At 34.6% G+C, this 25,570-nt stretch overlaps 1 protein-coding gene across 7 annotated transcripts in view; it reads right to left on the bottom strand.

Annotated features, from left to right (window-relative positions):
* The window catches only part of NLGN4X (neuroligin 4 X-linked), a 200,535-nt gene that overhangs the window by 104,533 nt on the left and 70,432 nt on the right, over positions 1 to 25,570 (bottom strand). For all 7 annotated transcript variants that reach the window (XM_035542244.2, XM_035542247.2, XM_050716513.1 and 4 more), the window contains one exon: positions 24,062 to 24,898. In XM_035542244.2, coding sequence (XP_035398137.1) covers positions 24,062 to 24,533 — 472 coding nt within the window. In that variant the 5' untranslated portion in view covers positions 24,534 to 24,898. The remainder of the gene's footprint in view (positions 1 to 24,061; positions 24,899 to 25,570) is intronic.

Below are 25,570 nucleotides of genomic sequence, written 5' to 3'. Positions count from 1 at the left end.
TGTTCTCCTGTTTACAACTGTTGTAACAAATGTGACAACTAGGAGTAGCCCCAAGTCCAGGCTCCAGATTTTACATCCTTAGCTCCTTTGTAGTTGTTTTCTATACACAATATATTAGTCTGTGAACAGGTGAGTTAGATTTTTGCTCCTTTCCCACATAATATATGCAAAATACTATTAATAGCCTAAAATCAATATAATTACTCACAGAAGTAAATACTCGTACAATATTAGATATAGAGCAGATAACCAGGAAGCAGAGAATTAAACCTTAGTTATCTACATATACTTAGAAGACGTAAAAATTCATTTTGGCTTCCAAAATCCAATTTAGGGCACTAAAGCAAAGAATGAACAGAGAGTCAGTGATCAGTGGAGAGAGGAAGCCTCTTCAGGAAGGAATTCATACTACCAGTGATAGGCAGTTTAGTACAAAATTTCTCTTGTAAACACAGTTTCTACAGTCCAGCTAGAAAATAGATTTAAGATCTGTCACAAAAAAAAAAAAAAAAAAAAAAAAATTTGAAATGTAATAATAAAATCCAAATTGGCTTTCAGAGCAGTAACATACTTGTAAAACAAAGAAGGATGCATTAATAAATATACAATCTAGGCAATGTACAAAGATTTCAATTATGAAAAAAAAAAAAAGGCTTTTATGAGTTCATTAGATTTCTTCTATCTGTGAAGTAGACAGATTTATGGTCTGACATATCATAGGATCTATGTGTGTACAGAGATCCCTTCCCTGAGCTAGCACCGAACAGTCTTACTGGTGACTGGAAGCAGAATAACTTATTTTACATTCCTCCTGCGCAAGCTAATAAGTTATATTAAATGGTAACACTTCGTTTGGGTGAAGCAACCCTTTATGTTCCCCACACAGCACTGCACAATATAGATACATTGGTTCATTTGAGGTAAGCTTAGCAATATTTAGCAGAGTGTAGTATTTTATACTGAAGACCTTCTGCCAAGGTTTTGCCTCTAGCAGCTGACTATTAGACTACTACCTTAATTCACAGAAACATCTTACATTTCAAAATGTTATGGTTTTCTTTTATTCTTTTCTTTTTTTAATGTTCTTAGTAAAAAAAAAAAATCTCCAGCTCACAAATGTATACTTTTGATGGCAACTATTTTGAATATCATGGATTTATGATTATCAAATGGCAATGTTAACATCGGGAAAAATTATATTTGTAGGATGAAAATACTTTTTATTACAGCATTACAAATATATAATGATTGTTACAATTTAACCTAAACAATACAGTGCTGCATGTTTTTTCCATGTCAGGGAAAACTGAAGTAAATGTAGTATTAGCTTAAATGAATATTGACAAACAGAAAAATCTGTTTCTAATATCTGATATCGCTAAATTGAATTACTACTGTTTACATGAAATTAAGATATCATTTGGTTTATTAAATGAAATATTGTTTTTTTTCTAATTATTGTGAACATGAAAAGTCAAGTTAAAGTTGATCAGTTCCCTTCTTTCTCTAATAAACAGAAACTGTGTTTTTAAAATATTTTACACACAGACACACAGAGTTCAGCAAACTTAGCTTGCAGTACAATTTAGATTTCCAAATAAAATTTGATAAATTCTACTTTAGGTTAGCCTTTTACTTGAATTGACTTTGAAGGTTAAAAAAAAATGTATATGTTTCATATACATATTTATTTTGTTGTGTGAACTCATCTAAAATAGTACAGGGTGACTGAAAAAACATCTCCAGTAATATAAAGAATTTTTGTTCACCTCATCTATGTCTTTCTGTTTCTGAGAGCAAATATATCATTTATTTATCTGTACTATTTTCAGATGGCTTCAGACCACTTAAGTCCCAGATGCCATACCTTTTTGATAATTCTCAATGCTAATCATCCTGGACTCACAATCCCTCACTGTAATTATAACCTCACACATCACAGCACCAAGCTGTACCTAGGAAATGGATCTACAAGGTGATGTGATGGAGGATATAGGGGACACAAGTCCTCCAGTTCCACCCCTGAGTTACACATCCATACTTGCAATGATCACATCTCCTGTCATGGAGCTTTCCGTGCAGACTTCCAGTGAGATCTCATATATTCATCACTTCTAGTGTTGAGAAGTCGGAGGAAATCTCAAACTTTTTGATATGTATTCTTAGGTAACAATGAAACACCAAATTGCAGTTCCAGTAGAGATGAAACACCAAATTCTACATCCTGGGAGATGCAATTAAACAACAGTGAAGGGTGCTGCATAGGCATGAACGGTAACACCTGCAGGGCAGCCTCTTATAAATCCATTGTGTCCTACTTTATTCAACTTTGACAAGTATTCATTTCTTCAATATTCCAGTTGAACATTTATACAATGCTACCACTCTGACAAGCTTTGAATGAGGTTGGTATCCCCACATATTATTTGATGTCTTTTCTGAGACTGGACTACCTACCTGACTGCTGTCTTCCAAATAAGTTTATTGTGGAAAAATCTTTCACTTTTGTGAGATCTTTTATAGTTTTGCTATTACACTTTTTATTCTATTATTATAATTATGCAAAATATTTTTCTCTGTTGCTCTAATTAGAGATCTAGAAGATAAAACAATATTCCTTTTAGCTCTGTTCTATACCTAATGTAGTTATTCACATGATATTGCTGGTCTTAACTTACAGTCAAAGAGCACATTTGGTCCAGCAGAGTTTTACTGCAATTTGTTTGTTATCAGTGCCAACCAATGCTACTCTGTATTGTAAGCATATTAACAGTTTCCTGGTACTATTTTCATCTAGTGTGTATGTATGTAAAAATAACTCTTTCATCAAACATTAATTAAGCAAGTAGCTTAGAAACATCCCATGAAAACTGGAACCAGATCTTTTTTTTTCTTTTTTCTTTTGTGATTGTCATACACTCATCTGTTCTATTTTTTTTTTCTTAGAAACACTATAAGATTTCTTTTGTGATTACATTTTTAGTTAAGTTTCATAGGGAAATGAACCTTGTGGAATTATGTCCATCATTCCATAAAAATAATTACATTGCTAATTAATTTCAGCTTCAATTTCAATGCTTCATGTTGCTACACATTTTGCAAACAAGCAAACAAATAAACAAAAAATCAACAGTAGTTTGAATAGCAAAGATCCAAATTAATGTACCCATTGAGGAAAGCAAAGATTAATTTAGGAGCTCTACCTTCTCTACTGCAATAACCATCAGCACAGTCAGCATAATCATATTAACCAGTGCAGCATGCACCAGAGGGGGCAGGGATAAGCCACTGTACTTTGTTCTTATCATAGAATCATAGAATATCCCGAGTTGGAAGGGACCCATAAGGATCATCAAGTCCAACTCCTGGCACCACACAGGTCTACCCAAAAGTTTAGACCATGTGAGTAAGTGCACAGTCCAATCGCTTCTTAAATTCAGACAGGCTTGGTGCAGTGACTACTTCACTGGGGAGCCTGTTCCAGTGTGCGACCACCCTCTCGGTGAAGAACCTCTTCCTGATGTCCAGCCTAAACTTCCCCTGCCTCAGCTTAACATCGTTCCCAAGGGTCCTATCACTGGTGATAACGGAGAATAGGTCACTTGCCTCTCCACTCCCCATCGCGAGGAAGTTGTAGACTGCAATGAGGTCCCCCCTCAGCCTCCTCTTCTCCAGGCTGAAAAGGCCCAGTGACCTCAGCCACTCTTCATATGTCTTCCCCTCTAGGCCCTTCACCATCTTCGTAGCCCTCCTCTGGACACTCTCCAACAGTTTCACATCCTTTCTGTACTGTGGTGCCCAGAACTACACACAGTACTTGAGGTGAGGCTGCACCAGCGCAGAGTAGAGCGGGACAATCACTTCCCTCGACCGACTAGCAATGCCGTGCTTGATGCATCCCAGGATACGGTTGGCCCTCCTGGCTGCCAGGGCACACTGCTGGCTCATATTCAACTTGCTGTCAACCACAACCCCCAGATCCCTCTCTGCGGGGCTGCCCTCCAGCGTCTCATCACCCAGTCTGTACATATAGCCAGGGTTGCTCCGTCCCAGGTGCAGGATCCGGCACTTGCTCTTGTTAAACTTCATGTGGTTGGTGATCGCCCAGCTCTCCAATCTGTCAATTCACATATAGTGACTCAATAGGACCAAATTAAAAGAAGGCTCTAAGATACTATGAAAACCTTTCTGTAGTTCTTTTTTTTTTTTTTTTTTGGTTTGGTTGTTTTTCTTATCATACCGGGTGGTAGTATTTTGCTCACATAGTTTTGCATTGATGGGCCACACGAGAGCTGCTGACAGCAAAGAAACCATAGAATAATAGAATATCCTGAGTTGTAAGGGATCCACAAGGATCATTGGGTACAACTCCTGTCTCTGCATAGGCCCATCCCAAAATCAGACCATATCTGAGTGTTGCCCGAACTGTTCAACTCCAGAAGGCTTAGTGTTGTGACCACTGCCCTAGGGAGCCTGTTCCAGTGCCCAACCATTCTCTCAGTGAAGAACCTTCTCCTAACCTAAACCTCCCCTGTTGCAGCTTCATGCTGTTCCTTTGGGTCCTATAGCGATAGGTCATCAGAGAGGAGACCATCATCTCTCTCTCCGCTCCCCTTTCTGAGGAAGCTGCACACCACTATAAGGTCTCCCCTCAGTGTCCTCTTCTCCAGGCTGAAAAAAACAAGTAACATCAGCTGCTCCTCATATGTCTTCTCCTCTAGACCCTTCACCGTCTTTGTAGCCCTTCTTTGGATGCAAAGAGTTTAGCATCCTTCTTATACTGTGACACCCAATACTGCACACGCTACTTGAGGTGAGGCCACACCACTGCAGAGTACAGAGGGAAAATCACATCCCTCAATCAGCTAGCAATGTTGTGCTTGATGCACCCCAGGATACAGTTGGCCCTTTTGTTTTCCAGGGCTTACTATTGACTCACATTCAACTTGCCGTCAACCAAAAACCCCCAGATTCCTTTCCCGGGGACTGCTCTCCATCTTCTTGTTGCTCAGTGTGGACAAACATCCAGGAGTGCCCTGAACTGCATGCAAAATCCGGCACTGTTTAAAATTCATGTGGTTGGTGATTGCCCAGCTCTTTAATTTGTCGATATCTTTCTGAAAAATCTTGAAGGAGTCAACAGCTCTTCCCAATTTAGTGTTGTCTGCAAACCTACTTAGTATGCATTTGAGTCTTGCTTCCAGATCATTTATAAAAACATTAAAGACAACTGGCCTAGTGATTGGTCAAGAGCCTGATGAAACCCTATTTACTCTAAGTCTTTGAGATTGATCCATCAGCTAAGTGTTCACACATCGTATTAAGTATTTTTCTAGCTCTATGATGAAAATTTTGTCCAGAAAGACATTGTGAGAAAGAGTATCAAAAGCTTTGCTGAAATCCAAAAAGATTATATCAACTGGCTTCCATTGGTCAACTAGGTGGGTTGACCTTTTCGTAAAAGGATATTAAGGACTTTCACCTTGTGAATACGTTAGCTATGAATAATGACTGTGTTGTTTCTCTAGTGTTTTTCAGTAACTCCCAGAATTATCTTCTCCATAATTTTACCAGGCACTGAAGAGAGACTGACAGCCCTGTAATTACCAGGGTCTGCTTTCTTGCCCTTTGGGATAACATTTGCCAGCTTCCAGTCAATGGGGACCTCTCCAGATTCCCAGAACCACTGAAAAATAATTGAAAGAGGTCTCATGATGGTATCAGCCAGTTATTTGAGCACCCTGGGATGAATCCCATCAGTTCCATCAGGCCTTTATATGTATCCACTTGGAACAATAAATCCAGCACAACTTCAGGGTTGGCTTGGAGTCTATCATTCCTGCAGTCATGGTCCTCCAACTGAGGGCTCTAGGGGTCCCAGGGCCAATCTTCAGTGTTGAAGACAGAGGGAAAGAAGGCATTAAATGTCTCTGCTTTGACTATATCCCTATATTTCAGGTAACCATCCTCATCAATTAACAGACCAGTGTTAGCTCTGGTCCTCCTTTTGCTGTTAACATATTTTTAAAAGCCCTCTTTATTGTTCCCCACAGTACTGGCCAGCTTCAACTTTAACTGAGCTTTGAAACTTGACAAATTTTCTCTCCACAATGGCAAACTCTGAAGTCCTCCCATGTGACTTGACCTTGCTTCCACTGACTGCTCACTTTCTTTGTTGACCTAAGCTCTAGAATAAGATCCATCCAGCCTTCTGTCCCTGATACTTGACTTCTGACATTTTTGATTTGCCTGTTTCTGTTCTCTTAAGAGGTGATACTTGAAAAGTGACCAGCACTGATGAACCCCAATATCTTCAAAAGCAAAATCCCAGGGAACTGTACTAACTAGTTCCCTGGGCAGCCTGAAGTCTGCCATCCCCATATCCAGGGACGAAAATCTGCTGCTCTCAAATCCAGGATTGAAAACAATACTATCCACACAATGTAATGGTGAAAATGTATTAAATATTTGTATTAGGATGGAGTAAACCATAGAACTTTCACAAATAAATTTTCCAGGGAAGAAAGAATGCCTTACTTTTTTAGTGGAAAGAAAAGGAAAGAAGATTGAATAAGATATCCAATGAGAATTGAGTGCATTGAATTTTTCTTGCATTCCCAGAAAGGTGTCAATAAGGAAATCAATTCTGATGAAAGTGTCAAGACAGAGAGGAAAAAAAAATAATAAAAAGAAAAGAAAAAAAGAAGAGAGAGAGAACTTGAAGAAAGTGACAGAGTCAAAGGAGGTTAAAAGGAACAGAAATTGATTTTAGCTGTTTTTGTAACTGATAGGCTTTCTACTGAAGTATCACTTCTACTTCTTCAAAATAAACTTCTTGATGTAGCTTCATTTCCCATGCTCAGAATGAGAAATAAGTAAGTATTCATGGAAGAAGGAGTTAGAAACCCTAACTCTCCTTCCTCCAACAGCACATGAGCAAAGGTTTCTATGATGCTGTCTAGAGCAACAAACATTCTACTCTTATGTCCTCTAAATGGAAATGGATGAGAAAAAATTACTCTAAAATTGTGATAACCTTATTGCACAGTGATTGAAGCACTTTTCTCTTAAGAAGAATGTGTGGGTTCATGCTCCCTTAGCAGAGAAAACAGACAGACTAGACTGCCTGCCTTACTCTTAATAAATGCCTTAAATGCCAATAATGAATACAAGAGTCTCCATTTCTCTTCTGCCTTCTTTTACTTGAATCCACCCCAGAAGACACTCTTAAAAGTTTGAGAATATTTGAGAGAATTGAGAATGTTATTATAAAATTATATATATATATATAATTATATACAAGTACAGTGAAATGAAAAGTTCGCTAAAAATGTCAGGAAATACAAAAACAAAAACAAAACAAACTAAATTACACAAAAGCTTTCCTAAAGGCCATCTAAATTGTCATACAACTTGGAAGGTGCTCTGCAGGCTTTGAGGCTGTTTGTTAATTTAAAAGGTTTACATCTATTTATTGCTAATGGATGGGCTATGCTGACAGCTTTAAAGACATAAATATTCATTTTATCTGCAAGACTGGTACAGAAAAAAAAATATATATATATATGTAATATATATAAGTATGACTGTACAGAGTCAGATCAAAGATTCTGGTACCCCTGCTAGTGACCTGAATGTGACTATGATCAACAAAAGTGGAACTAGTTTCTTGTAGTGAAGATATCCATAAGGGTAAAATCACATCTATATTTTACTTCAGAATACCTATTTCCAGTTACTTATATGCCTGTGCTTGAAGAAACAGGTAAAAGAAATTAACTAATAATTACTACACTAATGTTAACTACTGATGTTATCAACCTTGTAAGGTCATAATTTTGTGCTTCTTTAGCAGCCCAGTGAAATCTTAAGTACATGGGCTGATACAGAAATCTCTAGTGAATACAATGCTGTAATCATGGAACGGGTAAGTACCCAATTAAAAGAGATAAAGATGAAAAAAAATCTTTTTGTCGTTGTTATTTGTTTATTTTATAGGAACATCCATCTGGATAGTTAGAAACAATAAAGAAAAGGAAGAACAGATAGTCAGATGGCCACTGTGTGCAATAAAGTACAGCAATACTATTTCAGAAACACCAGACACATTGGAAAAGAAACTAGTGATCTGGGGAAAGAGAAGTCCATGAGATAGCAAAGCAGTAACAAAAAACGCCTTAAAATTAAAGGAACTACTAACATATCTGTAACAAAATTCGTGTAATGTATTGATGAAGTAAATCAACCAAATAAGAAAAAAGAAACAAATAAGAGTACATCTTTACATGTAATATGTACAAATATGATAACTGGAGAAGAATGAGAATGAAAAATTCAAGAGACAGAATGCACAAGATGTTCCAGGCTGCACTAAAACATGAGAAGTTTCTAATTATCCAGGTACAAATGCTCATTAATAACTGCAAAGTTAATCAATTTAAATGCAATGGAAATAGATTCCCTTAAGCTACTCAAATTTCCTGATTCAGAGTAGTCATGATCTTCTTTGAGATGGAAATCCCTCATTAGCCCTTAAAAGGGATCAAGTTGCACCCCTAACTAAAATATTTCAATTCAGATTACTAAAGTATGGGTTACATAAAAAGAAATTAGGCAAAAGTAATAGATTTTTAAATTAACGTATATACTTGGATATATTATAAATTAAGAGTTTGTTTATGTAGGAACTCTTTACCAGTTTAACTGCTCTTGAACTGAATACTTTCAATCTAATACAAAGCATTGCCTGGACCTCATTTCCACTATTGCAATATACTTAATCTTTTAAAATATGATGTAAATTCTCTTTACAAGTCAATGTCAGCCTATCATACAGTCATTTGCAGACTACAAAACTAGTATCTGTACCTGCAGAAACCTAAGACAACATCTCAATATCAAAGCGTAGGTCAGGACTTTTCTAGAAAACAAGAATATACTTATGAATAAACAAAGGACTGGTTTTGGCCTATATTGAAAGATGAAAAAGAACTACCAAATATGACTGAATAAATGTCCAAAGGATAAAATAAAAAGACAAATGTTTAGAGAAGTAACTTATTTGCAAATAAAAAAGAAGATAGATAAAACTAATGGGATTACAGCTAAGAAATAGTTAAAATGCTGTTCTATTGAAAACAAAAAAGAAAAAAAGTGGGAAAGGTTGTAATGAAATGTCTGCATCTCATCACAACCTTTCTAAACCATTTATCCTTTGGTATCTGTATTATTGTTTCTGGAAATATGTAGGTTTTCTTTAAAAGCTTACCATGAGCCTTTCCTACCAGACAGGTGAAATGATGTGCTCCACATACCCTTTGGCCTGGTAGGAATTTGGGCCAGGCCTTCCCAATGAAGAATGTGGATGTCCCAACCCTGAAAGTGTTTAATGACAAGTTGGATGGGGTTTTGAGCAAGCTGGTCTGGTGGAATGTGTTCCTGACCATGGGGGGGAGGGGGGGCAGGAACTAGATAATCCTAGGTTCCTTCCAAACCATTCTATGATTCTACGACTGTAAAAAGTACTCAAGTTTTTGTATGTCGCTGCTGCTTACTCCTTCAACAATTATGCTAGCAAGTCAGCCCTGCCCCATGAGGTCCAAACTAGAGAAATATATTGTTGTGGGCATTTGCTAAGTGTTAGTAATTCCCCACATCGCTAAGTTTTGGATTGCTCCCCAAACATGCCCTGCTTCTTCCATCTTTATGCCTAAATATTTAACTTGGACACACTTTGTGACTTGGCTGCTATCAGATATTCCTTCCATGGGAGCTCTGAGAGGAGACTGGACAAGATCTGACCCACCATCTACTGAATTGAAGAAAAGAAAATGGAGTGCTTAAATTATATCTAACAGAGCATATAACTGCCCCCTCCTACCTCTCCCTCCCACCCCCAAATAAAATAAAATAAAGTAAAAGTAAAAGTAAAAATAAAATAAAATTCATGTCTGCACTCAAAGATTTCTTTTCAGAAGAACTGAGAGGTCATCCAGCTTTCTTAAAGTAATTTCTTCCATTCTATAACACTGACAACCCTGTTCATAAAATAAAGAAACACTTTGCTTTTCTTTACTCATTTCTTAAGCCAATAGCCTTACCTATGGAATATGACATTACAGAAAAAATGTGGAGTTTGTCTTTAGCTTTCCTACATGATGTTATCTATGTTACCCTATCACACAGTAGAGAGGAAAGAAGAGTAATGAGAATTATCTGAGTATACAGGTAACTTTGCAAGAAATATCCATCAAATACAAAATTAACTTTCAAAGAAATTATCAGTCAAATATGTCAGTGATTTTTCATTCTTCATGAAAAAAATCATAAGATCACACAAACTTTCTGGGTTATAGGCAAGCCAACACATTTTTGGAAAAAATAAATAAGGCTCTTAATACTATTTCTTCATAAACTTTAAAAATGATCGTAGGCTATATGAGTGACATCATCTGACATCATCACCACTGATAAGCATATAGGGTGGTAACCCTTGCTCTATTGCTCTGTTTCACCTGAAGTTCATATTATTTTCAAAAGCAATGACTAAAATTACCAATTACATATTTATATGTCATCTTAATTAGTAGATCCAACACGTTTAAATTACCAAGGTGCAAACAATTACCATTACAACTCAGATGAGATATAGAATGAAATCATGGGATGTATACCTTAAAATCACAACAAACACAAAATAAAATGCATTAGCTTAAATATCATTAATACTTCTTATATTTTGACTACAAGTCAGCATATTTATAATAGATTAAGAATGTGCACATAGCTCATGTAGCTGTTTCTTATACTGCAATTGACTACTCTTAGCTTTTTTCTGCCATTCTAGATCGTGGAGAAGATAGAACAATGTACCTGTCAGTAGAAAGGAAACACATCCACCATGGAAACATTTCAGCTTTGAAATCAAATCAAAGTCACAGTCAAGGCTGCAGCTAACTGATAAGAAAAAGCAAATTAGGGACTACATGACCAAATGATTTTTTATTTATTTTTTTATTATTAAAGAAGCGGGAACAGGCTTGCCTCTTGGGTTATCTAAACAAAGTCATTTTCTAGTTCTGCACAAAGGAAATGTGATGCATGCAAAAAGAACATAGTGTCTTTGAAGAATTAAGCTCCGGGGAGAAGGGAGAAAGGGACGTGTTGATTGCTCCAGTGACATTTGCTTAACAACCACAAGAAAATGAAAATTGTCAACACAGGTTAAAGCCTTAGATCTACACTGTCTTAGCTCACTAAAAAAGGACACTAAACAAGTTTTGTGCTTAAAAAAATCATTTGGAATTCCAAAAGTGCTGGACCAATGTACAAGTACATATCTCATTAGATCCAGTCTGAGGAGAGTGTTTATATGTCGTGAGAAATACGCATTTCAGAATGATCTGCAAGAATTACACCAACTAGGTCACAGCCACCTGGCAGGTCTGTTAGAGCAAACACTTTATATTGTACTCAGGAGTAATTTCTTTATTACTTGAAAGACAGTAAAGAAAATTAAAAGACTGATAAAAATTTTCCAAACCATTATGTTGAATAAGCATGCAAACAGCATACTTTCTTCCAAAATCCATTTCTGACTACTTAATTTTATTATATGCTTTGCTGTCATTCATGCTTTTGATAAGCTTTGTGAAAAAAAAAAAAAGACTATTAACTATGCAACACATGTTACTAACAGCTTTTCTTTCACTCATCGTTAAGCTACCTGACCTCTTCTGACTTTAAATACATTAGACTGGCATCTTATATGCCTTATCCAACCACTATGTTTTCCCCATCTTTCAATATCTAAATGTCTTAGGATCTAGTATAAGTCTTATTTCCTATAGCATGTCTTCTATCTCTTGGAAAACAAACAAACAAACAAACAAAAAAAACACTCTTTGTGAACATTGAAAGCAAAGGATTAAATGTAAATGTTGATAGCAAGCTTAAACTCCTCTATCTGTCAATGAGCCTAATCAACTTTTAGATGCCCCAGTTTTAAACCTCTACTGATATATTTTTTTAAATCATCATGGTATAATGGTAGTAAAGCCTTTTACCACCCAGAGACATTTCCTTCTTGCAATTGTTCTAATCCAAATCAGAAAAAGCCATTTGGATCCTCATTTTCTAAATGGGCAACTGAGGCATAAAGGCAGCAGATTGTCTATCTATAATTTCATGGGATAGCTGTATGAAATACTCTCAGTTCCCCTCAGACTCTATGAAATCTGTCTACTGCATTGATTAGAAAAACTATCTTGTAAAGTTCTCACCTGTTGAGATTACTCACACCAACAAGTATAGAAATAATCTTTCTACATATCCCAAATCATATCACTTTAGAGAGAAATCAAATTTTCTGAATTCCTGAAAACTCATATTTTATGGGTCTTTACCTAGGAAAGAAATCAGTATCGACAATGTTCCTGTAACAGCCTAACTTAATAGGAACTTGTTTATAGGGAAGAAAAAAAAAATGAAGAGAAATTAGAAGCCTAAGGAATAGATTTTTTTTTTTTTGGGGGGGGGGGGAGAAATTAAGCAAATATGACAAAATACTCTTCCAGTTCTTCTCAAAAAAAAAAAAAAAGTTTCACCAAAAAAATGTTGCCTAAGGCAAACAAGACTTTAAGACAAAATAAAATAAATTGAAATAAAACAAGTCTTAAGAAATAATAATAAAACAATCTTAGCAAACATGGTGCAGTGGAAGCACATACTGAAATCTGTAGATATAAAAGGTGACTAAAATCATCTCAGTCAAACCCTGTAAAATACAGTACATTTGGTAGGGAAAATAAATAATTAAAAGAATGAAAATTCAGGTAATTTTGCTTCACCCCTGTGTATTTAGAAATAAAGTTGTCATGAGCCTGTACATAAAATGGAGAAGGTAAATTATGAGTTGTGTATGGTACCACCAAAAATTTACACAAGAAACTTAAAATGACAAAACAGCCAAGAAACTAGCTTACTTGTGGTAAAATATCACACAAAGAAATAATTCAGTGCTTCAGGATGAAAAAAAAAAATACTTTAAAATAAACCCACTTATAGTGCAGGAAAAAAAAAAAAGGTTTGTCATCTGGTTTTAGGATATGATAGCAACTATCTTATTTTTGTTGAGGCAAAGAAGAAAGAGGATCGCAAGAGGCGATAGAGGCAAGGGGGGCGGTGGGTAGAGAGAGAGAGAAGCAAAACCAAAAGCTACATATTTAGATTTTTAAAAAGTCAGTTAATAATCACAATACTAAAGCCATCCTGATTATTATTCGTGTTAACATAATTAGTATTATTAGCGAAAACAAGTAAGGTAAAATAGCATACATTTAGAAGTTTGATACACTATTTGGAAACGTGTGGAAGCAACACTCACAAGAGACAAACTATTTCATAATATTTCTAAAGCTTGATATATGCTGATATCTTTTACACTTATCATTACTTACTAACCTCTTCAATTATGTAAATGTAAGAGAAAATTATCTTAAGTATTACAGGCCATATTCTCAAAGGTGCAAAAAGATTAAATGACTGCTTGAATTGTCAATTGACTGCAAGATGGGTGTTACATGATGGAGATCTTTCACTACCTTCCTAGATGTATATACATTTTTAAGGCCACTGGATGCATTTAGAGAATTAATGCTTGCAATATCTGAATATTATCCCTGCCTCAAGTCTTGCAATATCCCAAATACTTGTTGGGCACATTCATACAATGGGATGTAGGACAAACATTTCATGATGACAACCAAGTTGTGAGCAAGAGTTGCTTGAATAAAAATGGAAAATGAAATAGAAACAAACCAAACCCAAACCAACAAAACCATAAGAACTAAATTAAAGAAAATTCCAATGTACAACTATGGACCTCATGAGATCCTCATAGTTTCCTGCAGTACAAATGCAGACTGCTAAGCATAGCTGCAGTGTCCCTCTGAAGGAATGCAGTACAGAGAGACTAAGTTGTGAAAGAAAAGCAGGCTCCCTCGTACACCTGTTTCATTCACACCCACTAAATAACTCATTTTCTGGTCCACCTATTTGGTAGCTGTCTCCCTTCCAAAAATTACTTAAGACACCTTACTGATGTTTTCTCAGCTTTTGCTTCTTCTTGCAACTTTAATAAAACAAGAGATAATGAAAAAGATCTGGATAACATTTTTTGTGGAAATTGAAATTGAGGCTACATCTTGTGTACATATGACATTCACTTGTAATGTGAGCAAAGAGACCATGACAGAACTCAGTAACAACAAGAAGTTGCAACAAATAGTGAGACTGAAGAAAGAGAAAAGAAATGCAGTTTGAAAATTCCATAGTGGTTTACTGTGAAAATGGTTATAAACAACAACAACAAAAACAGATACAGTTAAGAATAAAAATGTACCTATTCAGTCCATATACCATATTTTTGTTCTGGGAATAGGACTGAAGGTATTACGAATAATCCCTTGTTAATTAAAATAAAGAATAAGCCATCCATGGTGAATTGTTAGATTATTTATTTATTTATTTATTTATTTAATTTTAGTTCACATTACTGCATTTATTTGTATTCAGTTCTTTCTTCAATCTGTTTTATTCAAATAATCCCACTGAGAGACTGTCATACTAAGCTGTTCTCTTTTGTACAACGTTTGTGTCATTTTCTTTGACTTAAATATACTTTGAGGTAATTGTTAGTGACTAAGCATAACAATTATGCCATATGCATGGTTTTAGATGCCATCATAGTAAACATCTGATGTGATCCAACTCACACAGACACACCCTAGTCATCAATTACTACTACTCAGCCTCCTGTACCTATTCTCTAAAGGCAGCACAAGAACCCTTACCTTACCTACAACGTAAGGCAGAAAGAGTCCTGATGAGAAAAGCATCTCAAATCAGCAAGAACACTAATGTACCAGTCCTTTTAAAGGACCTACATTATGTCTGGAAGCAGGGTATTTTGGAGGGAAAACCCTTATTTTTGCAATTTGGCACTTTGCATGACTTAATATAACTTAACTCCAGTATGATGACAGTGAAAACTAAACTCTCTATATTATTAGTGAGGCAGAAACTTAGGCATGCTTTACATTTTTTGCCTTGGTGAAATAAAAGGGTGCAAAATGCTTTGGTGTTTTGCATATAAAAAAAAAAAAAACGGAGAGTCAATGGCATTCATTGACAAAAATCTGACTCTGTCTAAATCAAGGCTATAAATTAGGAGTAAAGAATGATTCCTTTTTAATTAAAATGTTGCAGCTAACTCACCATAACTTAACAGACCAATTTTTTTTCTACTTTAGAATCAATTCTGCTATTCAATGAGTTTAAAATCAAGTAGTGTCATTTGCTATTTGATGGTTTAACTGGTGCATCCTCAGTATGCTTCTCATTTAAAACTTCATCATTTAATTTAAAAAATAAAAATAAAAACTTTGGTGTAAATTTGTCAGTGTGAGTGCATATTTTGATTGGATAGGTTTTATTTCGTACATAAATTCCTCTCTCCACAAAAATAGAACCAACACTCACAGTGTTATTAATTTTCAGGTTTGCAAAGGTAGGCAGGATCCCTTCTGATCTATTTTAGGGGCATTAACCAGGACCTGTCTGCATGTTTTTCTTCTACTGAATTCACCAGCACCATTTGCAAAGCTCTTAAAAAATGAGTTTGCTGGAAACTTGTGCTCCCTCTGCTGGATGAATAAAGCATGAATAGCAAGTGAAAGCAGAACCATTGGGACAGTACTGCGAATGTAGAATTAACTGCCTAAAATTTTCTAGCCACTCTAAAAATACCACATAAAAGATAATTAGATTCTAAGTTATTTGTAAGAGGATAAAATTTATATTTTTGGATTGGGCTTTCATTTGCCTAACTGAATATTTACTAAATCAGACAATGGATTTCCAGCTACGATGGCTTGTAAACATTACAAGTGATTATCAGATATTCATTTGAATCAGCACAAAGTAATTTCTCTCCATTAGATTAAATATGTCATGCCCTGTCAATTAAAAATCTATTTAACAACAACCAAGCGATAATAACTAGTTTGGAACAAGACACTAGAAATCCTATTTTTGACTAAAATTCCCTGTACATAGTGTAGGAAGTTGGCTTACCATTGCAAATAAATTTATTCTTCACTAGACGTATGCCTACAGCAAGAACTTTAAAAGATAAATGTCCTTTTATTATAACATTTCTATACTGGATTTTTAACACATCAGCACCAGCAGATAGCTGTAAGCATTAGTTCATGTTCATGGTTTTGTGATAATTATTTCTTATTCTTTGTCTCTTTGTGTAACAGAAGAGCAAGAGCAACCTCCACACTAAAAAAAAAGCCCTAAATATTAAGAAAACAAATACATCCATATTCCCTCAGATGATGATAATATCACAAACACAAATGAAATATTTTTTTTTTTTTTTTTTTCCTATTTGGCTAAAAATTAATGCATTGTCATCACAAAATGTGAACATTTAATTCCTTATCTGTCATCTGGAGAATATTATGCTTATCTGGAATTATAAGCAAGAAGCACTGAGGTGAAGAATTGAATGCTGGAGTTATTCTTTCATTTTAAAAAGGATGACAAAACAAAGTACAGTGCAATGTTGCAATGTTCAGGAGCATTTTTTTTTTTAATTTCTTGATTTATTTAGTAGATAATTAAATATTTATAGAGCAGAAATGAATAGTCGTTTGGTTCACACATTACCCATGACTGCCACATTGTTGTTCTTTATTTATTTATTTATTTTTCTACTTCTCTTCCAGTCTACTTTTAAATGTCCAGTGAAAGCATGCTTTTCCTCTGAGGGTTATAACAGGTCGGATCCCTGCTAATCAGAAAAAGGATAATTCCTTTAAGTATTTCCACAGATGCAGACTGATTCATGAACCTTGCTAGTTAGTTGAGCTATTCAGCAAATGTCAGTTTTGTCTGAAGCTGCACTTAATGTACTAAGGGAGAGTGAACCAAACCAGAACAAAAAGATACAAATAACTTCCAATAAGTGTGCAGACCTATGCAACAAAACAAAACAAAACAAAACCTGAAACAAGATTAATGAGATCAGAAAGCCTTATTTTTTCCAGTGTAATTTTATAGGTGGAATGAAATCAAAGCTAGTCGAAATGGTGTAATCAAGATGCTACTAACATCAGAGTATTTTTAGTATCCACTAAACAGACATCTGCCAAGGACCTACTCCACTGCTTGTAGAACAGAAACCCTCAGTTTTAGATGTCAGGTTGTTAAGTGTTTTGGAAGAAAGCAAGAAGACGCACAGTAGACAGGGCCAGCATATAGAGGAATGTTTTGCAGGAATGCAGAGGAAAATGTTAAAAAAGAAAAAAGAAACAAAACAAAACAAACAAGCAAAAAAGCGCTCTAACAAGACTATTGGGAGTCAATGGGCAGAATGAAGTAAAATCACCTGTCTGATCTGTCTCATGACCCACATGACTAAAGACTGTTGGTTTTTTTTTTCATCACAGAGCCAAATGGCACAGCCTCTACATCTCCAAAGGCACTGTTCTTTGACTAAAAGGATGATAACATTAATTTCTCTTTGTGGTAGAAGCATTAATTTTTAACATTTTAAAGGACATTCCCCCCCATCCAGCAGGTTTTTCAGCATGAGGCAATGATGAGACTCCGGGGAATTCTGCCAAAAGTCCTGTTCAGATTAGATAATGCCATATTGAATCCTGAGCCTTCTTTCTAGGCTTCATTGCATATCAATTCCTGAAAAAGCCATTTGGGTACAATCCTGTAAAGTGCCTGTGGAATGGGCAACTCTTGAAGGGAAGAACAACATTTTGAAATCAGCAACTAAATCTGAGTTTATCTCTAAGGATTTAAGAACTTTATTTCATCTAGATTAGAGTCCTGTTCTTTGCTGTCAAAAGGTATTTGTGACTGTTAAAAGCAACAATGTGAAATAAGGGCCTGGATTACCCATAGCTTTATCCTAGTAGGCAGAGGGTAGTGAGACATACGCCTTCTTCTTTCTCACAGATGCTGCAATATTTTTTTTGATTAAGAAGAGGGGATATGTTGAACCCTTGCAGTGAAAGGCTTGAGGTGTTCTGACACAATGGGAACTCTATCTTTCACAATGGAAAAAGATTTTCTCTCTGTTGTTAAATTTCGTGGTTCTTTTTGACTGGGATTATATGCAGTAATTCCAGCATTAGCATTTCATATTATAATTGTTATCTATCATTAATACATCTCACTTTGGATAGCTACACAAGCTTTTCAAAAAGGGATACTTCTATTTGTGTATAATTTTTGTACTGTATGACTGAAATATATTTGAGTAACAAGGCAATTTTGATACTCCATATACAACTTTCCAAAGAAGACAGAGATTGACTGAAAGGTATTGACAGAAAGTGTGACAATCTTAAAAATGAAAACAAACTGTTGTTATATTCTTTTTTGTTGAAGAAAAACATTATTTGTAATACGAAAGTGTTCAAACATTATCATCCATAAATTAAAATAAAAAAAACTAAATATATTCAAAAAAATAAACTCCTGTATTTTAAATATAACTAAATACATCAAACAAGAGAAGTAAAACTCTATGTTTCTATATCGAGTACACAAATTATAACTGATTTTAAAAAGCACATAAAGATTTTCAGGAAGTATCAAAACTACAGATATGTAAACAATAGATATTAGTTTTTGGATTTCTTCAGGATATTTACATAAAACCTGGATTTGATTTCTTACATAGCTACTTACATTTACAAAAGCAGAAAATAGAAATAGAACACGATAGAAATAGAAATACAATAGAAAAAATTGCATTTTTGAGATTACCTGATAAATTCCAGATACACATATACTGAAACTTGAAATTATATAAATTCTAGTAGGATCAAGACTGTAGAAACTTAATAAAAATTACGTATATCTTTCATTCTGTTACTATTTTAGATAGGTACCTTTATTCCTCATATTAATAAAGAACCCACTGGACAGCTTACTTTTTTTTTTTTATGTCATCAAATAATTGTTAAGATGACATCTTGTTGTCTTTGTCTTTCTCTCCCCTCCCACCCCCCCAAAAAAAAAAAAAAAGATAAATTTTTGAACAGATTTTTATCAATTTAATTTTACAGGGGCAATTTTGATAAAAAAGCATTTTCCAAATTAAACAGATGCTGCAATTCAATAGAAATTATGTGAAGAAGGCTGCAAACATCCAGTTATATACTGAGCAGACATCTGCCTAATACCAAAAAGTGGCACAGCATGCAAGTTATAGAAATCACCTAACACACCTCTTCTTTATTGGCTTTAATCAAGTTGTTGATTTCTTAATTGCTTATTCAACTAGAAACAGAGTCTAAAGAAGCAAGTACTACCTTTCCTCCACACTACTGCTCAGAGAAGGAATACTGTTGATCTCTTTGCTGTTACCCAAGACTTTGTTTCTTCCCGGTACCCTACAGTTATATACATCGCTAATCCTGGACAGCATTCTCAATTTCTCTATTCCAATGAAAAAATCATGACCTACCCCTTCAGCCTTAATATGTATCATTACCTATCACTTTTTGTTGTCACTTAAGCAGTATTTATTGTGATGTAAATGATACAGAAGCTCACAGAGTATTTTTACTGAGCAGTTCTCTGAAGATTCCAAATACTTCATGAATCAATCCCTAGTAGATGTATGGTGGCTTACTAGCTACCCACTTGTATAAAATGTACCCTTTTCCCATATAACAAAGTAATATATATATGTTTACAAAAAAATCCTTTTTTGTTTTGTTTTCTTTTTGATTTGAAGAGAGAAGGTTTTAAACAACAAAAAGATGTTTTAGATTTTTTTTATCTCAACTTGATATTAATACAACTTTTAAATTTACCATGAAAGAAATCCAAATTAAAGTTCTTTTATATATATAGCTTATTAAAGTTCTTTTAAATATATAGCTTTTTGCTATATATTTTTTCCCAGTTATGCTAGGAGTTAGCAATCTCCTTCAGCATCCACAGATTCAGATGATAAAGGCCAGGGATTAAGCACAGCTGATTAACAGTCTGTGTCCTCTTCAATCTAGCATTTCTACTGCAGATAAACCTATATTCAGACTGAAGTTATAATAAACAGGCTGTCCTTAATATCATTTCCCTAGATGACCTCTGACATTCAAGTATTCTTGTGGAAAATTGCAGTTTATAGTAACTGGAAAAGCAGACAATGCAACATACACTCCCCACAATTTTTTTTTATTATTTTTATAAATTGTTTACTCAGAAAATCAAAGTAAATGTTTAGAAAACAGTTTGGACAGACTGTTAATTTTACTATAAATATTTCTTTCAATTATCACTTTCAATTATCATTTTCAATTCCTTATGATTATAGATTAGACTTTTTTATTATTATTTCTTTATTGCTTATTCTTATCTTTAAAATAACCACCTATTTGTTTATAATTATTATGAGAAATATTATTTATTTATTGTTTATACTTATTATGAGAAAACAAATATATCTTGATGGATTATAGTGATAGCAAAACTCTTCCAAAGTCAAAGGAAAAAAAAAATCAAACACCAAAATACTCTACCTACTGAAATATAAATGTTACTCTACAGAAAGTGTCAGTACAAACAATTTCTCCAGTGAATATCAGCAAAAGAATAAAGTTCTACATGGACATAATTTGCATAACATTCTGTTAGGTATGTGCTTTAATTTTTACCATAAATAATATTTTTGCTTAAAATGGAAAAAAGAAATCTAAAAACAAGGACCCTTTTTGTTTTTTTTTAGGAAGATTTTAATATAGAAAATTCTGACAAGTTTTTCAGCCACTGCCATTTGATGTTTGAAATCCAGAACTTATGAGTCAGGAAAAAAAAAAAGTCAATAACTATTACAGATATAAAATGTTTAATGGACATTTTAATTCCTTTACCTAGATGCTCCAGGTATTTTAAGGAACTATTGAATTTTGTGTTGTTTAATTTCAATGTGTTTCTTTAAACTGAATCATGAGCATTTAGTATATATAATAAAACATAAAGAAATAAATATATAAAACAAAATATAAAATATAAGATTCAAATATATAAATCTTATCTATCCAGTTAAAGGGCCTGGGTTTTACTCTTGTTTCCATTAGTTTATACTGGCAGAATTCTAGTGAAATGATTCTGAAATCAGATGAATTAATGTGTGTGTTTATTCTTCAGTTCATTATTCAAAGCACATGACCAAAATTTGGTTCCCTTTGCCCGAACCACAGAAACAATGAGAAACAGGTCATGTTATACAGTGGGGGAAAAAAAAAAAAAAAAAAGAGAGATACAATTTGGTTATTAATTCCCTAGAACTGGTTTGAAGCAAGCACTGCATGTGGCCATAGTTAATTCATTAGAGTTGTTCATCAATGCTTTTCACTGAAGGAGTTTTTTGTCTTTTTTTTTTCTTTTTTTTTTAAAGGCATAAAATGATTCAGATTAAGTTTCATAGTCAGAACATTAATTAGGTTGTGATGATTCCATTCACCTTTTATTGCAGACATAAAACAGTTTCAAAGCTTTTCTAAATAAATCTGTACTTGAGAAAGAATTGGAATTGTTAATTTAACTCAAAGTCACTCACTTTGAGACTGCTTCAAAAACTAATTTCATGGTCTCTCTCTGTAGCAACATAGTTTATTTCTGCCAACTATGACTCATATAATGAAGCTTAATGTGTTTAATCAGATTGTATGGACTACAATTTAAGGCTATTTATGTTTACTATGGTTAGAAGACACAGTAACTTAGGAGGTGTGATTTGTAGGTCAGTTCTCCTTAATCATCTTTATGAACAGAAGGTTGCATATTTTCCTTACCAAAGAGCTACACTGAGTTATAATTAAGTAGTGATAAAATTTCAGCATACAATTAAAACATCATGTATTCCATATATTCATTTTGAAATTTCTTGTTCTCTGCTGGAGCTGGTTAAAAACACTTGTCATATTGTACGGGAACAATCTTGCCTTCAGCTCATTACCAACACCAAAGCTTTTCTGTCATTTTATTCAACTAAATACCTAAAAACTCTTTTTTTTTTTTTTCCTGAGAGTCAGTATATAAAAGACAATTGATTCCCATTATAAGAAGTTATTTTGTGTAAATAAAATAAAATCTAAAATGATGAGAAGTTAAGTGGACATAAAGGTGTACAAGAGTGCAATTAAATTTATCAGTCCTTTTTATTTATAAGCTAACAGCAAATCTCATTTGCTATTACACACAATACAAGGAATTTTATAGGCTGTTAGTCAGCACGCAGTATTTATTATTACCCACTATATATAAAGTATTCTTCTAGAAATTTATATATATTTTTTTTCCATTTCTAAAATCTGTCTTCTTTATTTAATGGAAGAAACGTATTTTTACTAGATTAGAGGAATATATGAATGTAATGACATTGACCTTTAAAAGGACATGAAGTTAGCAGAGTGAGAACAATTAAATTCTTAAACTGAAATGTTTTCTTAGGACAAAACCACCATAGTGACAAATTAAAAGCTGCAGACGAAATCCATAATATAAAGAATTATAGGAAATATATATGAGAATAACCTAGGAGTGAGGTACAGTGCAATGAAACTAGAAGAGGGAAATAGCCAAGTGGCTCCTTCTAGTAAATACACATGCGTGAACATAAACACACATACATATACACACATACAGAGCAGCCTACACACACCTTGTCTTTCAGAGTCCTGTGATTTAAGCAGCTTGATAGTATCTGTTTGCGGTATTCCCAGTATTCCCAAACCTTACCCCTTTATTTTTAGCTTTTAGGTTTTTGCTTCAGTTGATGAGAACTGGAAAAAAAGGTGGTATGTTTAAAGCTTCCAACCAGCTTGGAAATTCTGAGTAAAGAAGCCAATCAAGTCAGAAGGATTACAATAAAGAACAAAATTTGCATATTTAGAATATGGTTACTGAGAAATAACAATGCCTTAGTTATGCAAATCAAACCCTCAGCTGAAGTGAAGGGATTTGCATATCTGGGAGAAATCTGTCACTTTATGCACCAGTAACTACATTCTAAGTGGCTGAAAGAACTGGCATTTAGCAGAATATTAAATATAATTGCCAGAAGAGTTTTTTATTTCCTTGGGATATAAACTATAATCATTTGAGGATTGGTGAAAACAGGTCTTGTTTTCTGTAAGAAGAAATACCATTTTGCACCTCAGAAGATATATCTAGCATGCCAAAACACTAGAATATTTAAGACTGAGATCATGAAAACTTTCAAGATGTTGTGTGTTGCCATTTGTGTTCATCCTTTTTGTGGATGAAGGTGATTTATAGTAGTCCTCCTGAGAGAGGAATGCAGAAAACATGAAAATTTAAGGACACCTGTTCAGCTCTGTGTAATAAAAAGCACTTTTACTCCATTTTATATGTAATGAATGAAGAAAACCAAGTTGGACTGAAAAGCTTCATATGTAAAAATCCTGGAATAAACCCCCTATAGACTGAACCGCTGTACAGTTTTCTATCATATACTAAAATCAAACAAAGTTAACCATAAGCTCCAAGGTAATAAAATAAAATAAAATAATAATATTAATAAAAAGTAATAATAAAAAAAAAAGAGGGAGAGGGGAGAATTCTCCTTTAAAATGAATATGCTGCAGCATTTGTACCATCCATGCAATGAAAAATACAAAGTTACTTCTGGTTAATGTTTATTTCCCTGTTCCTCTTTCCTCTCCTGTGTATGATACTCAGCTCTAGTTCAGAAGTAAGATTACACACCCTGCCCACTGGCTGCAATTGAAATTGTGGTGTTACACTGATACATGAAGGAGAATTCATGCAAAGATGTTCGATCTGCAAAGTATTCTTTATGATGAGTATTCAGGGACATGATCCATTTCTACAGATAAAACATGGGAGAAACTGAGCAAGATGCTTTAAAGACCTAGCTACTCAACTCATGCAGGAACTGGTGAGTGAGCTGAAGTGTGTTCCTTAGAGTACTTACCATCCTCTGTGGGTACATAGATATTCAAATACAGGCAGTCTTCATTTTGATCTTGAACATATGTCACCACAGTATCCAGATTGGCTGTAAACCAGACTGGCAGCATGTCGTTGAGCAGTGACCTCTCATCCAGGTACTGTGGGCAAACAGCAGCAAACTGTGTGGCATTTCGGACACCCGTCCAAGATGATGGAGGTTCTGGAGGTTGAAATCGCCTTTCTCCAGTTGGAGGAGAGGCATAAGGAACACCCAGATACTGTTCCACTGGACCAAGGATCTCATTGGGCAGAGGTGTTCTTAAACCACGTATTTTGCCATAATTCGTGGTAACCACTGGGTATTGTGCTTGACCATCAATGAGAGTAAATCTTATAGCCAGTGCAGTTATCCACAGGAGGAAGTTAGAATTCAACATGACACACACTGGGGTGAAGATCAAAGGCAGCCATAGAAGTCCCATTGGTTTCGACATTATTTAAATGAACATCAGCAGTGCTCTTTTCTTCCACAACCAGGAGAAAAAGGAATCAAAGAAAACGAAAATAATAAAATAAAAAAGCAGGCAAAAGTAGATGAAGTGAGGCAAAAGTGTAATCTTGTTCAGGCAGTGAAAAAACAAAAGCTAATGTGTGCCTCAGTTGACTGACTGTAGACAAATTCCAACATCTGAAGAAACAAAGGAACGTTTGTCCCCAGGGACCATCCCAGACTTGAGTGTTGGCTTACTCCTGGCAACACACAGCTTCTCCCAGCCAGTAGAGTGGGGACAGATCTACAGTTACTCTACTTCCCCAGCAAAATGACTCCTTCCAGTCAAGTCTAGCCCACTCAGTCAGCCTGTAGCCAAAAGAAAGCAAACAGTTAAAATCAACAGACACATTTTATTGGCATAAACCTACACAAAATAAACAAATAAATCAAATTCATTCTTTATTTACACAGAACAACCCACATATCTTTTATGAACTTTAGCCACCTTGGTTAGCTATGTGTTTCTGAAGATACACAAGGTAAGAAAATTGAAAATTGAAGCCACAAACTTGTCCAAGGCTATAAAACAAACCAAACACTCCGCTTCTGTATATACTTCCAAACCAAACCACAGCCCAAATGTTAATGCTTTTAGGAAAGTTATCCCACATTTAATTGCTAGCTCCAGGGTATTTTCTGCCCTGAGTAAACATCTCCTTTTTTTAACCATACTTGTATTCCCACAGCAAATGCTCATTAGATGTTTTGCTGCATTGGATAATCTCTCTTTGTTGTTATATGACTTCTATATATTATTTTTCATAGGTATGCGTAATCTTCTGTATGATAAACAATTTACCTCCACATAATTCAGACATTCCAATGAACGTAATAGAATTATCTTAGTTCAAAGCAAATGTGACAGTAGAATTAGTTAAAATTAGATACTGTGGTATTGGTTTTCATATTGTCTTTGTTTGTTCAATTTCTGACAAAAAGGAACAATTGCAACTGAAAAATAAATGTGTAACACAATCT

The sequence above is a fragment of the Cygnus atratus genome, chromosome 1 (assembly GCF_013377495.2).
Source record: "Cygnus atratus isolate AKBS03 ecotype Queensland, Australia chromosome 1, CAtr_DNAZoo_HiC_assembly, whole genome shotgun sequence".
Taxonomy (NCBI): domain Eukaryota; kingdom Metazoa; phylum Chordata; class Aves; order Anseriformes; family Anatidae; genus Cygnus; species Cygnus atratus.
Note: the sequence above shows the minus strand (reverse complement) of the source record. Positions and strands in the feature narration are given on the sequence as shown.